The 15,492-nt window shown below is 43.2% G+C and overlaps 1 protein-coding gene across 5 annotated transcripts in view; it reads left to right on the top strand.

Moving 5' to 3' along the window:
- CNBP (CCHC-type zinc finger nucleic acid binding protein) overlaps positions 1-12,754 on the top strand; it is a 73,509-nt gene extending 60,755 nt beyond the window's left edge. The window contains exons 1-5 of one of the 5 annotated variants that reach the window (XM_067303850.1): positions 2,401-2,548; positions 9,823-9,942; positions 10,245-10,337; positions 10,522-10,723; positions 11,680-12,754. In XM_067303850.1, the coding sequence (XP_067159951.1) occupies positions 9,840-9,942; positions 10,245-10,337; positions 10,522-10,723; positions 11,680-11,797 (516 nt within the window). In that variant the 5' untranslated portion in view covers positions 2,401-2,548; positions 9,823-9,839 and the 3' untranslated portion in view covers positions 11,798-12,754. Of the gene's footprint in view, positions 1-2,400; positions 2,549-9,822; positions 9,943-10,241; positions 10,338-10,521; positions 10,724-11,679 lie in introns of those variants that run through there. The other 4 variants (XM_013947879.2, XM_013947871.2, XM_067303848.1 and 1 more) reach the window with 4 other exon arrangements.
- The last annotated feature ends 2,738 nt before the right edge of the window (positions 12,755-15,492 follow it).

The following is a 15,492-nucleotide window of genomic DNA, read 5'->3' as shown; positions in this document are numbered from 1 at the left end:
AAACACAAGGCAAAGCTGGAAAAGTTGAATTACAGTTGTTCTGTTAGTCCAAAATTCCTGAGTTCTGTCATAAAGACTTATATAGAATCCAGGTTCTGTTATTTAAAAGTAAAAAGTTGATGAAAATTTTGAGGATATATGATTGTGTCTCTGTATTTTTTGTCACATAGATTTTCTTAATGTGTTATATAACAAAAAATGCAGTCTAGGCACACTCTTGATTTAAAAGCTCTCAGTACTTCCTTAACAGCACAATTTTTTTTCCATTTATGATCTGGAAACATTAGGAATTAAAACTAACAGTATGAGTATTTGTGAATGGGATTGTAATATATCTGACGCAACCAAAGTAAGGCCCTGAAAATTATGCTGAAATGAGATAATAAAGATTGGAAAATTTTATTTGTGTGAAGAAACATTATTATGAGTTCAAAGTCTGTTGTCAGTGTTGATGTTTTTACATTGTTGTAAAATAAGTGCCAGAACAAGAGCTAGCAAAAGCCATAGTATAGAAATTCTGAAGCAGAAATAGGCCTGAAAGGTGTAGTTCCCTATCAAATATTGATGCTGATGCAAGTCAGTCTATTTTAATTCTATAGAAAATGACATAGCATAAAAAAATACAAATACAACACCACAAAAAATCCAAATAAAACCAAACACTATAAAGCCAAGTTATAGCTTGAGGAAAGGTCAATCAAAAGTTGTGTTTCCAAAATCAGCCTTGTACCACCATTTTACTGACTTAAATTTTAAAATCCTATGCGAGTTTTTTTTTTCCTAGTAACAAATATACAAGAAATAATATTTCAACAGAAACTTATAGTGGTGGAATTTTCAGCCAAACAAATGGAATAATTGTGGATAATGCCAGGTTGTTATACTTTCTAGGGCATTCAAATAAATATGGTTTTGGTGTGATATTTAGCCAGTAATTCATTTATGAAGCTCCTAGGAGAAAAGAATTCATATAGAAATCCTCATAGCCGAACACTAAACTAAACAGTAATATTATGAGATTTGTACAATTCACAGGTCCCAGGAGAGTAAATTTTTTAGTAATCAAATATTTTCTCTCAAGAAATCCTTTTCCACTTTGTATCTTTTGAGGGCAATATGTGAAAATATCAGGACCATTCTTAACTGGTGTCTTCACCAGCGCTGGTGGAGTTATAGGAGCCTCGTGCAACGTGACGGTGTTTTAAAGTTTGGTAACGGCGAGCACCGCCGCGGCGTCCACCATTTCCTAGTGCCGCCCAGAGGACGGCAGCCCAGCCGCCTGCTGTCAAGATGGCTGCCGCTCTCCAGGCGGTTGGCGGGCGGCGCGGCGGCGGGGGGCCGCCTCGCCTCGCCTCGGCCCGGCCCGGCCCGGCCCCTCGGGGCTTCCCGCGCTCCCCGCCCGCAGCCTCCTCGCAGGGCGGCCGGGGCGGCACCGCGCCGGGGCCGCGCCGAGAGCCCCAGCACGACGCAGGCTACCCGCGTCCCGCAGAGTGCGCGGCGGGGCGGCAGGAAAGAGGCGGGAGCGGCCCCGCAGTAGAGCGGTGCGGAAGGCTGCTGAGGGAGCGGGGCTGCTGCAGCAGTCCGATACGACGGCCCCGGCGCGGGGTGCGGGGGAGAGCGAGGCGCGGCGGCAGGACGGGGACGAGCGCAGCGCCCGCGCTAACGTGCCGGAGGCTGCGCAGAAGCCGGACGCGGAGGGGGAGCGGCGGGCAGGTAGCTCCCGCCGATCAGCCAGTAGAGGCAGGCGGGCTTGCGCCTGCTTTTATGGGGGGCCGAGCTGCTCTCCCGAGGCGGCAAACGGCCGAACAATAACCGCCCTTTGTGTCTTAGTCGCCGCGGGATTTTAAATCGAGCTGCAGACCAGCGGAGGGGGGTGGGCGGGCGGCCCCCACACGCCGTTTCGGAGCGCGGTGCTGCTGTCAGCCCCTTTTCTGCTGCATCACCGGGGCAGCCGGGCGTCGCCTCCGGCGTGGGGCGTCAGCAGGACGCCGGGGCGCCGTGCGCTGCCTGCGCCTCTCGCTGGAGCGGCGTCCGGCATGGGGGAGGGGGGGGCGCCCAGAGAAAGCCGGAGCTGCTTGGGTGGTGAGTCACAGCGCGAAGGGCAGGGAGGTGCCGCAGAGCCTGACAGCGGCCGCTCTATTCTGCGGCGCCCAGGGAATCGCCTCCCCCCCGCCCAGCGGAGCGCGCGCCTAACCGCCGCCGAGGCCCCTCGCGCCGCCCGCCCCCCACGCAGGCACGGAGGCGAGCGGGGTAGGCGGGCTCCTCCCACCTTTCGGCGGCGGTGATTGGGTGCCCCCGCCTGCAGCGCCGATTGGCCGCGCAGAGAAGCGTTTTGCGCCCATTGGCTGCGCCATGGACACTAGTGAGCCGTGCGCAGAGTAGTAGGGAGGAGCGGGGTGATCGGAGGGGGGAGAGCGCGCGGGGCCGTGTGCAAACCGCGTGTGGCGCAGCCAGAAGGGACCCAGGAGCAGGCGTTGGAGCCGGGCAGCGAACGGGGCCTACCGACCTCCGGGCGCGCTACTCCGGCAGCTGGGTCGGAAGTCTGCAGGTAATTGCCTGGCCGGCCGCAGGGCCGAGGGGGGCTGCTGGCGCTGGCGCCCTGGAGCCGAGAGTTGCGGGGGGAGGCAGAGCGCGAAGGGATGATGGCGCTGGCGCACTCCGGCCTAGTGCGCGGGAAAGTGGCGCTGGCCGGGCCTGCCTGGCCGGGCCGCGCCTGCCTGGCCCGGGCTCGGGGGGGGAGGAGGGGCGGATGGAGGAGCGCTGGGGCAGAGGGGGGCGCCGCGGGCCCCGCGAGGCCGGGCGGTGGCTGAGTCAGGCCCTGGCGGGTTCCGGGAGGCGCTGAGGGGCCCACGCTGCTCTGGGGGAAGGGAGGGCCGGGACGTGTGTGTGGGGGGGGGGAGGCAGCCCGCTCCGCTCCCCTCGGGCAGCTCGCGCCGACCCGCCCGGGCGCGGCCCGGGAGCCGTCTCCGTTCCTGCGGAGCGCGCGGGGACGGCGGCAGCGCCCGGCCTGCTGGACGGCGGCGACGTGTCCCACTCGCTGGGCCTGTAGCAGGGCGGTGGGGTAGCCGAGGCTAACGCTTCGCGTGGTCGGTTTGGCGGTGTGGGGCGGGGGAAACTGCCTGGTCGAGCGTTAACGTTAATACTTGGGTTGGGTTGTATGACTAACTTCCCTATGGGTGGGTGGCTGTAGCAACTTTGAGGAAGAGAAGGCACTTGGGAGGCCTGGGGCTGGGTGGGAGGTGGTGGAAGTAAAATTGTTTCTTCTCTTTTAACAAGTGCTTTAAAATCTGTACTAAACTATCACCTCTGCTGTGACTGAGTGGGGAGACTGGCGGAGCGGTAACTGCGGGGCCTTGGCTTGAGCGCACCACGTGGCTCCCCCACGTGTTAGGCTCTGCCGGAGACAAGAGGGTCGAGGTGTTGCAACTATTTGTCTCCGACCACAGGCATGGATGGTGGCCTGCTCCAAATCCAAATGTGACCTATAAATGGATAGGAAAAATAGTCCGTGACATCTGCAGATCGTGAAGTAGTGGAGCAACCTTTTATTTAAGTTCCTGTCAGACATAGTTCCCAAGTAACCACTATTACTTGCCTACTATCTAGAACTGTCACAAGAAATTATTAAACTTAATAGCAGATTTTGTTTTCATTTCAGCATTATTTGGATCCTATTGCCACAGAGTTTAGAGTTGCCTACTCATTGTTTTCTTCTTTGCTCCAAACTGGCCTAGAGAAGTAATCCTGTTGCTGTCTTCAAAATGAAGAGACAGAATGAATTCACTAGGGCTGCACAAGAACCTTGAGATTTATAGGCTTAACCTATGTTTTTTCCAATTAACTCTGTTAGCCTGTAGACTGGCTTTAATGTTAAAGAGTTTGCATGTGTGCTGATGATGTTTGCTTGTCTAAGTTTAAAACTTTGTCCAGATAGCTATAAAATGAAAGGGGGAGACTGTGGAATGTGTGTACTTGGTAGGTATACTACAGTTTCTCTCACCCTGTACATAACAAGTAAAAGTGGGCAGAAAGAGATACAGAATCACTTTTTGATTACTTTCTCTCTTTTTCTGATTTCTAGTCAACAAGGCTATCCCAGAATTATTAGTTTGTAAAGTATCTCAGTCTTGATGTCTTTTTTTGGCTTGGTTACTGATCTTTTAATAGGGGGCCAAGTTCTTCAATGTGGTTACTGTTGCTTCTTGTTTTGAGTTAATGTTAACATTCTTGAATCAGGTGATCGACCTTCCCTATGTAATGTATTGAAGGGACCGGAAGGGAGTTCAGAACTTGGCTTTCAACTTTTGCAGGTTTTCTTGAGGCATCAAACTAGTTCCTTTCAGAGCTGGATTATTATTACTTGGTGGTTGAAGTACTTAATTTTATGTAATTTCTAGTAAGGACAAAAGCTGAGAACAAGATCATCACTAACTTAAGAATCTATTTCTGTATCATGTTTACAGGTTACTAGTATAGAGATTCAACTAATTGAATACTCTGTAGTTTTGGCAGCATTCACATTATATGTCCTAACTATTTTGACTACTGGTCTGAAACTGTAAATGCTAGCATCTCTGTTAGTAGTCCTTTCTGCTTTTCCATTTGAGTAAATCTTAGGAAAGCAAAGCCTATTGCATACTGTTTTTTACCATGTTCAGGCTGGCTCTAGACTGACTTGTCATATTTAGGTATGGTATTTTAAGTTGGCCAACAACAGCCTGAAAAGAAAGTGCTGGTTTCTCAGTGTGGTTTTTTTTTTTTGGTTAGGCTGACTTGCCAAAGATTTTTTTATTTTTCTAACAAGTATGTTTTTTTACCAATGGTTTCAGTCTAATCTGTCCTTTAGTTGAAGGAGGAAAGTCCTGTTAATATTAAATGGAAGTGACTTTTGTAGATCAAAGGAAGCACGTGGTAAGTACAATGAAGATAACTGCTCTTGTTATACTGCTTTTACTGTTAGCAAGCAGTTGAGTACTAAGGAACTACTAGTATTGAGAGGAATGTCTGAGTAAGTGTCATCTGTCCTTGCAACAATTTTCCATTGCTCACTAAGCTGTTCAGTTAGAAGTATTTTACTTCGTTTCAAGTTGTCCCTGGTATAAACAGTGCTTGTACAGAGAAAACCACCCATTCACTTAGCTCCAGGAGACCTCTTATGTTCAGAGTTGTGATCTTTGATAGTGTTCATGACTTCTCACTTCCATATTTTAAAACTATGACCTCAGATGCATGAGAGGTGATGTTAACTGGCAGTTTTTCAGTAAATGGATCTAAAATCAATTCTGTGAGGAGGATCCCCTAAATTAGCCTAAACTAGGCAGAGCAGAACTTATGGTTAGAGTAGGAGATCTTAGTTACATGGTCCTGATCTTTCTTTCATAGTGGTTTCATTTATATAGAAATTTTATTATTGTAAGGTAGACCAACTCAGTTTCTGGCAGAAATACTTACTGCTGCTTTATTGGGCAATATTAAACAGCTTCTGGGCTCTTTTTCCACATGACAAAAAGTAATGTTAAAAGATTAAACTTCTGCCACCTGTTGCATTGATCCAGATTGTTCAGAATAAATTCTAGCTTCAAAACAGGTTAGTTAATTTGCAGGGTTGGGGGTTAGAGCCAGATGTCTTTCAGACAACTGGAGTAAGTGCTTGGCACTTGAGAATTGCTAGGAACCTGTTTTTCTTCTCTTTGAAACTCCAAACTCTGGAGGATAATTGGTGAAGTTCAACTTCCTCACTATTATGAGGAGCCCAAATTAAAGACTGAGCTGTGCTTTTGTCTGTTAAAGCAAGCTTTTTTGTTTCCCTCTAGAGTAAAAGCCATAAAACAAAGGAGTACTACAAGAGAACTTTATTGTAGTTTTTGTTATCATTTGGTCTAAATAGTCTTCTAAAACAGACTGAGATATTTCTGGATCTCTGCGTAAAGACTAGGGATAGCTTAAAAAAAATCAATTTAAGATCAGTTAAAAAACAAAAAAAACCTGTTAACCATAAAGCCCCTGAAAGACATGATCTTAGTACTTTGAAGTTTGATACTGGAATTGCACTTGGAGAATCCTCAAATCTAACATAGGAAACTACTACAGTGGCATCTGACACTTGGATCTGTGAACTGCTGTCAGCCAATGAAAATAGTAGGGTTGTCATGCAGAACAAAGTCTAAAATTCCTTGTTAATATGATTCAGTGGCTAGCTGCAAGGTGAATCTATTTCAGCTTCATACTGCAGTTAAGGAGCTCTGTATAAGGGGTCCTGGTACACAGCTACCTTCCCCCCTTAGCAGGAGAGTGAGGCTTGGGAGGTTACATTCTTATTTCTTCCAAAGTTTTGGAATCTGGTCCATATGACAGTGACTCAGTGCATCTTGCAAAATTTGACCTGGCTCAAACACAATAGATGAGGCCTTAGTTCTTTTTTTTCTATTACTATTTTTCCTGTTCAGGTTCTGGTGAGGTAAAAATCTTGTTCTGGGATGTGGGGGGGACTGCTTTGTGTAACATGTGAATTTCGAAAAGCTTTGATAAACTTGTCTGCAAGTAGAAGGCTTTCCAAGAAAACCTAAACAAGCAGCTTTCCTCCAGAAGGCTTACTGAGGTGGCCTTGGTAGATAAAAGTAAAAGGAATTGCTGAAAACTTGTCTGTGGTGACAAAATGGAGAAGTATTGACTAATAGGGGAGGGTCTGAACTTGTGTGTGTGGCTTTTTTTTTTTTAACTGTATTCATTGTTCACTTGAAATAACTGAAAACATGAAAATGGTGTCCAAACTGTTTTGAAGGTATCTGTTCAAGGACTTGTGTTCTGAACTGGCATCTCCTGGATTTAGCTCCTTGAAAGTGAACATAAACTATATCTGAAAATTATGCGCCCCCTTTTTTTGGGGGGGGGGAGGGAAGAAACAACATTTGTCAGTGATGAACTTTGTCCTTGTAAAGCTCTTTGGAATGTGGGGCAAGTAAGACTAGTGTCAGCTGCATCCACCTCTAGATGGTAAACTTGAATTCAATTTCAGGTCCTCTCCAGGAAGACTGTAGACACTAAACACTAAAATACTGGTGAAGAGAACTACCAGGCAGACTGTTCAGTTTCATACACTTAAAGTATCTGAAGGTGGAGCAGCATGCTCAGTAATCATACTATTTTTGGCAGCTGTAATCCAAAGATCTCAGTGAGAGAAGTTGGGGGGAAAAAATAGAGATCTTTGAAGCTAGATGTCTTGAAATGAATCTCCTGATTAGTCTTGAGGGATAGTTGCGTGGAAACAAGTGGCAGTTTGCTTGTTCCTGGGTTTCTTACTCAGTTTGCCTCATCTTACTCTGCCCATATGCTGTTTATCAGAGGAAAACAAACTTCAGTTTTCCCCTTGAGGGAGCAGTTAAAAAGGAGACAACTTTGATTTAGATGCAAAACTACTTTTTAGATTCCTTTGAAGCAGTGAGTGAGTGCTGCAATTCTATTACAGCTGTTGATCTAGTTATTCTTTTTTTTTAAATAGGTTTTATGTCACTGTTCTATAATGTTTTAATGTGAAGACTTTTGAAGAGTTTAGAGTTGGGTGAGGAATATATAAGTTCTCTAAATTACACCAAGCATCTTGTCTCTCTTGAAATTAAAAGTAGCATCAACTGCTGTGGTGCCCAGCTCCTGCAGTTGGCTTTGCCTGTGTTGTTCCTGTTCTGCGGTGTCAATGTGGCTGCTACAAAAATGGGTATAAGCAATAGCACATTGAGTGCCTGCTGCTGCCATCATAGTAGACAGCTCTTCCTTTACCTTTGGGTGTCCTAATAAGATGCTTTGAAATCCTGAACACTGAGATGAAGCAGTAAGTACCTGTTAGGATGTGAGGAGACTGGGATATGTATGAAATTCAAGTATTTGTAATATTTCTAAGTGCTCAGATAGCCAGTTGTTTTGTTCTTGTGAACATCTATCTCATCAGATCTCCTGACATCTTTTCATTGCAAAACTTCATTTTTTAAAACCAAATATCAGATGATGACCTGGTCGAGCTGGAAGCTAGATGTGGGACTACAGAAGTAGCATACAAAAGTTTCTTTCTAGTGCTTTAAATTCTCACGTGTCTATTACGGTTGGAAGGATGGATGGTCACTCCTCTGCAGAAGATTAGGGATGCAAGACCTGTTTTGAGGGAGGAGTGGCCAGAAAGCCACCACAGTAATTCTCTCAACATTTGAGTACTTTAAAAAGAGCTCTGAATAAAAATCCATGTTTAGCTATACATGGTTCAATTCAAGTCTAATGTCAGGATGCTAATTCTGGTTCCTCCTTGAGGTTATATGTTCTTACTGCTTCTGGATTGACTGTGTTTGAGACACTACTCATACATGCTCCCAGTAATTCAGGATGTTGGACAACATTAGTTTTTTTCAATAGGCTGCTAGTTCTGCTATAAATATACCAGGTTTTGGGCCCTTATTTGAAAGTATCCCTATGGGAACGTATGAAATAACTTACTGTTTTGCTACTAGACTTTCTAAAAAGAACTCTATAATATGAATAAAATGCAGTGTTACAGAAGGTTTGATCCCCTGATGGGGATCAGGTAAGCTGACAAAACATGCCAGGTAATGATTCTGCTGTGAGCTTCCTGGGTCTTGATGTATCATGCTGCTGTACTACTGATGGGTTAAGAATGAATGGGGAGAGGGCATGTATAGAGTGTTTAAGGAGGCTCTGTCAAAGCAAAGCTTGATGTGTATTTTTTTTAAACTAGTGCCTTTTAAACTTGTCTTCAAGCAAGCTTAACCATGGAGATTGGAGTCTGTTTTAACTTTAACCCTTTTGCTGTATTTCTAGTTCCAGAAGTTTTGCATAATTATTTTTACAGCTTAGAGGACTTGTGGTACTGTAATTACAGCCTGTTTAATCTACCCTGTCCTAACCACTGAAGTGGTGGCCTGTGACAGACTGACTTTCCTGCTCAATGGAACGTACCTCTATTCCCCAATATGGGCAAAAGAAGCTGTTTATACTGTCTCTGACAGGCATGCCTATCTGATGTTTCCCTAGCATTCTAAGAATGTTTTCCAAGTTAGCCTTCTAGATGTCTGGCAAGTGTCTGATGTCTTCTAGGGATACCAGATGTGTCTTAAAACACTTTCCTTCATGTAAATGTAGGAGTGAAGTATGCATCCTGGACTGCAAGTTAGTATTTTGAAGTTGAGAAACTGAGACACTGAGAAACAACAATTCATAACTGCTGGTTTAGGTCATAAAAGAACTGAAATAGCTTTTTAAGGCCTTAGCTGTAATATTGGCTAGTCTTACAGTTAGTATCTAGAATGTAGCTTGATTAGTCAATAAATATAGTAGCTAGATAGACGCTTAAAGAGTAACTTAGGATTACCTGGAAGAAATAATTTAGTAGAGATAAGTAGTTAGCTTTGGAGCTTAAGTGTGAGGGGTAAAGTAGGAGAAGGTGTCTTACTGAAAGAAGGCAGCAATAAGGCTGTTAAGACAATAATTGGGACATCTTGTTTCACTCTTAAGCATTCTATCAGTTTTTGAAGCAAAGACTGACTACAGAAACCGGTTAGAGGAAAAGTCAAGTGTGCTGTTTTGTTGGCTGTTAGAAGCTGCCCTTACTATGAGCAAAGCAGAGATACCCTTTTGTCTCCTACTGTAGCTTTAACAGTTGTGTCAGGTAACAAGCGATCATAAACTGTACAAACAAGTTTGAGATAGCTAGAAGCTATTTCAGTTGCTTCTGTCAGGAGGGTAGGAAAACCTCCACATGTCTTACCTTAATATGGCCTTTGGGAGAAAAAGGTGTTCTAAAAATGTCCTCCCCCCTTCCAGGGAGATAATCTGCAGCAATGAGCAGCAACGAGTGCTTCAAGTGTGGACGTACTGGCCACTGGGCTCGGGAGTGCCCTGCTGGAATTGGCCGTGGTCGTGGGATGAGAAGCCGTGGCAGAGGTAATTGATTTCTATGATTTTCTTTTTACTTGTACAGGAAGATCTCTCTGGCCGACTGTCCTGAACAGTATCCAAAAGAGATTATGTTAGATTTGAGTCAAACAGTTAAAGAAGTTAGAACTTACCTACAGCACAATGGTACTAAATTTTATAATTCCTGCCTCATTATGAGAAACTTGCTATTCTTCTGAAGTTCCAAGGACTGCTGAGGGACAGCCTGATTTGCAAGTTCAGTTGGCGGTGTCTTAATTCTTATCTTGATCCCTAAGTCTTTTCTTTCTCCTGTTACCCACTTCAAGCAGGCTTCCAGTTCATGTCTTCATCTCTCCCTGACATCTGTTACCGCTGTGGTGAGTCTGGCCATCTTGCCAAGGACTGTGATCTTCAGGAGGATGGTAAGTATCATTAAATTTTACATCTCTTCAATTGCATGGACAGAGCTCTGGTTGAAGGGAGGTATATAATACACTGATCATAATTCCCTGAAAACACACTGAATATTTCTTTCTGTTAGAAGCATGCTACATTTTAGTCTACCAAGGTTTTATAGTCTTGTTTGGTATGTTTTTCTTATTGTGGAAGCCTGCTATAACTGCGGTAGAAGTGGCCATATTGCGAAGGACTGCAAGGAGCCAAAGAGGGAGAGAGAGCAGTGCTGCTACAACTGTGGCAAACCTGGCCATCTGGCTCGTGACTGTGACCACGCAGATGAGCAGAAGTGCTATTCTTGTGGAGAATTTGGACACATTCAAAAAGACTGCACCAAAGTGAAATGCTATAGGTAAGAACTGATGAAAGATTCAAGTGTGGAATGTACCCTCAGTGATAGATGTGTTCTGTGCCTAATTCCAGTTAGGAAATGAGGCTGACACTTTTTAAGCAGCTTGTGTTTCTTCAGACTATTATTAACTATTGTTCAGAAATAAGATTTGAAGAACTTGTTAGCAAAGTCAGGTAATAGATTCAATTGAATGCATATCTGGATGACCAAAACAACACTGTTGGATCATTTAAACTACACCAGGAAATGCAGGTGTGTGGGTGGGTGTGGTTCCCCCCCCCCAGAAGGTAAGCCCAAGTATTTGGCTGAAGCACAAAAACTTAAACAAGAGTTGGGCACCCAGTGTCTTAAACTGGAACTAACAAATTGCAGCTGGGGGGGGGGCTGACTAACACAGCCAGCTGCAATGGGACTATATGCAGACCTGTCTGTATAGGAATATACATGGAGCCTCTGGTTACAGGAACTGCAGAGAAGGATGTTAAATCAGCTTGAAAAGCAGTCTTCAAAATGCTGTCTGGTTTTTGAACACAAGCTCATACTGGCCATAGTGTGTTCCTCAGGACAGGTTTTTTTCTCTCCAAGATTCCCCTCTTGGAGGAGAAAAAGAAAATAGAGCATTTGGGTTCAAAACAGCTGTTCTTAAAACTAGGCTGAACTGCAGACAGGAGAAGCATTGAGGCAGCCAAAACCTTACACAAAGTAAACTTCTGTACTTGACTTAAGGTGGCTTTGGCATATATAATGTTTAATTTGAGTTGATCATTTGGGAGACTGCTCCTAGCTCTGGTAGAGATTGGGACTAGTGTCAAAGGATTCTGGAATACTGAAGCAGAAACCTTGAAAACAGAGCTGGTGTTGCATGAATTTTAAGTGGATGCATTTGGCAGAATAGGATGGCTTTTCTGAGTAACTTTTTTTCCCCAATGTTTTGACTAAAATCATTTGCTTTCCAGGTGTGGTGAAACTGGCCATGTAGCCATCAACTGCAGCAAGACCAGTGAAGTCAACTGCTATCGCTGCGGCGAGTCAGGGCACCTTGCACGGGAATGCACAATTGAAGCTACAGCCTAATTATTTTCCTTTGTCGCCCCTCCTTTTTCTGATTGATGGTTGTATTATTTTTCTCTGAATCCTCTTCACTGGCCAAAGGTTGGCAGATAGAGGCTACTCCCAGGCCAGTGAGCTTTACTTGCCGTGTAAAAGGAGGAAAGGGGTGGAAAAATCAACTTTCTGCATTTAACTACAAAAATGTTTATGTTTAGTTTGGTAGAGGTGTTATGTATAATGCTTTGTTAAAGAACCCCCTTTCCGTGCCACTGGTGAATAGGGATTGATGAGTGGGAAGAGTTGAGTCAGACCAGCAAAACCCTCTCTGGGTTACATGGAAGTGATCCTATGCAGGAGGAAAGAAATCCTGGAAGTGTCTAAACTTCCTCATAACTTTAACTTTAATTTTATTACAATGGCCTTGGATTGTCTGACCTCAGTAGCTGTTAACACCAAGTAATATCTGTATCAGGCCCTACCTAGAGCATATAGCTGAGTGGGAGTAAATAAAACAAGATGCACATGCCTGTTAATGGCCATGAGAGAGAGAGAGAAATCAGGAATAAACTTAAAAGTAACAGTAATTCAGTCAATGAATGTTCATGTTGGAGATACAGAACGTAATGGGAAGCTTTTGAATAAATACTTCAAACTAAATCTGAAACCCAGACATCAGTGCTCATAGCATATACAATTTGGAGCTATTCAGGAGTTGCAAATAAATGCATTTTCACAGAAATCCAGATGTTATTTTTGTATACTATATCACTTAGACAACTGAGTTTCATTTGCTTGTAATCAGTTTTTAAAGTAAGATGGTAAAAGCAATTGAAGTCCTAGAACATAGAAAATGTACTTTTAAACTATCAATAAAGCTGGAGGAGGAAGGGGAGTTTGGCTAAAGTTCCTTTTGTTTATTTTTGTTTCTCATGTACACAGTGCAAAATAACATATTAAAAAGGGGTATGTGGAGGTGTAAAAGCTTAGTTTGGACTTTTCTTTTGTACTGTCTTATGTTAAATTTCCATCTTGTAGCATCAAGCTCCAAAATACATTCATTATGCAGTCCTTTACTTCTCTGCACATATTCATGTGAGTGGATTGTGTTCTCACACTGGGTTTGCTGCTTCATCTCTGCTGCTTGCGGTTAAAGCATCACTTTCACTCTGAATCTGTTGAAGACACATGAGTAAGTACCTGTTTAAGGTACAGTCTGATTCAGATCTAATAGTAGATCTGGAGTAGTTTAGTGATCTGCTAGCAGTACTTCACCCTTCACATGTCATTACACTAAGAACTATCATTAAAATGTCTAGTATTTAAAGTGCTTCCTGTGTGCAGTATGTTCAGCTTCCCTCTGTCCTGCTAAGTAGCTTGATCGACCAAGAGTTAGTAAACAGTAATTCAAATCCCACAGATGAAAAGGGAGCTGACACTGAGCACAGTGTGTATCATGAGCAGATCCACTGAAGAAGTAAATCTTGGTTTTTAAGAAAATATTATCAGGGCAGGAATACTTGCCTGATCAGTGCTTCACAAATCAGACAGTTGTAGAAAGTAGTCCAGGGTGATTTGAATTTTGCTAATGTCTTGTACATCTGATGTTAAAAGCAACTAACAGCAGCTTCAGCTGGGGTACCTGATGAACTCCAAGATGTCTCTAAAGAGATCTAGCAGGTAAAACTGAACAAAGATTTTTGTATTGATCAGAAGTTGTATCCTGTGGTCATGTTGTCTTCACAGATAAGGAAGCAAAAGGATTGCCTTACTTCCAAGTCCCAAAGTGTTCTTCACAGGCTACCTATGCCATCAGTCAGTTGCCTGTAATGTTAGCATGGTTAACTAAGTGTAGACGTACCCAACTCTTGGGGAAAGGAAAAATACTAGACTGTTAACTTGCAGGTATGCTAGCGTAAAACGAATCTGGCACTACTACTAGTTGTCTTGATCTGTGTTCTGATCAACCAGTTAAGTAGTAAAGTAGTACTAAGGCTCACTTTTCTTTTTCCTCTCTCTAGTAAGACTGCTAAATGTGATGCAATCCTGCAGTAATTTCCCTGAAATTAGTGGTATTCCACAAACTTCTTGTACCTGTTTGTTTTCAGCCAACCATAGTAGATTAGATAAATGACACTGAAAAGTATAGAAAGATAGTAAGAACTCATGAGTTGATAGACCAGAAAACCAGTGGTGAGTGTTTACTGGGAGCTTGTGAAACTGTAAAAGCAGGCATACTTCCTGATCATGTTTCAGGAAGTTTGATAACTAAAATGTGCATGTCCAAGAAAACTGGTGGTAGTAGTTACTGTCTCTTATTAGGGGAACTCTGATCAGATTGTTACTGTTCTGCAGTAGGCTGCTGCAGCAATTGAGAGTTAATGCTTAATGAAATAGTGACTTACAAAGAACTGAATTTTTCAGCCTGGGGTTCAATGTTCGAAGCCTGCAATAAAAGTTGAGCCATTGTACTAAGCATTTTCCTTTTCCTTCCCCCCTCCTTCTCTGAGCTAAGAGTTAACACTGTGGTGTCACCAGAGCTCAGATCACTTGACTGAGAGCAACTGACCTGAAAAATTCGGCAGGTTTTGGAAAGATTGAGTTGATATTGCAAAGACAGAAGGAAACACAGTCAACTGGGAGAAGGCTCTTAATTTCAACCACTTCATTTTTCAGAGAGTATTCATGTGCTGCTTTGCCTAAGCAGAAAAGAAATCCAAGTATTCCTATCTGCCCAGTCTGTGGGATGTAGAGATGCAAATGACAGGTGAGTGTTACTGCAATTTTGTCATGATTCTTTAGTGAGATGCCTTTTGCCCACCCTATATGCTGAAGAACAATGCATTTTCCCTCATGGAACTAAGGGATAGGGAAGAGATCTGAAGGTTTTTTCTTTTTTCTTGTTTGTTTGGCTGTTGCTTCACATAGCTGCCTGTAGAGCATGAATGTACTTTGACTCTTAGACTCAGTTGCCAAAATACTTAAAGTGAGTTGGTTGTCTTGGGATAGTACAGATAGCATACTCTGTGAAACCTTGTGGCAGATCAGTATGAATTAACTTAGTCTTCAAATACAATTATCTTAGTTAAACACTGATAAAAGTTGAAGCTCTGATTACAAAGACCTGAAGGTCTGAACCTTAAGCCACTGAACCTGTGGCTTAAAAAATGCTGTATTAAAGACCTGCACTCCTGGTGACTTTCACAGTCTATTTTTCTGTTCCTGTAGAGTTTAGCAGCTTAAACTTAGGGTTATGAAGATCCCACAGTTACTGTTTCTTAAAATTCTGGTGCTTAGTTGCTTTAGTCTTACTGATCCGTTTTTCTCTGACTGGAAAGCAGTATAGTTCTCCTAAGACTTTTTTTTTTTTTAAACAAGAAAACAGGATCTCAAAAGTAAGAAGTATGAACTATGATATAACTTCAAAAAGGAAAAAAAAACATTTTAAGGAAGATAACTCTTCCTAGACATCTTTCTGTAGAGAACAGTTTAAAGTTGAAGGTGTGTAAACTGGCTAATTGGAATACTTACAAATATTTCTGCTTTAAGTTCTGCAGCTGTCAATGTAGTTAATGTCTTTTGCTCCTGTCATGGTTCATTGTGATCTCTCAAATTTACAGGACAGCATACTGTGTGAAACAAACTTTATTTTTGCAAGCTCATTAGGTAAAAAGCAACAAGGGGTTACTCTCTTCTCTATAGACTAGCCTAAATTGTTAGTT

This window comes from Apteryx mantelli, chromosome 12 (genome assembly GCF_036417845.1).
Source record: "Apteryx mantelli isolate bAptMan1 chromosome 12, bAptMan1.hap1, whole genome shotgun sequence".
Classification (NCBI taxonomy): domain Eukaryota; kingdom Metazoa; phylum Chordata; class Aves; order Apterygiformes; family Apterygidae; genus Apteryx; species Apteryx mantelli.
Note: the sequence above shows the minus strand (reverse complement) of the source record. Positions and strands in the feature narration are given on the sequence as shown.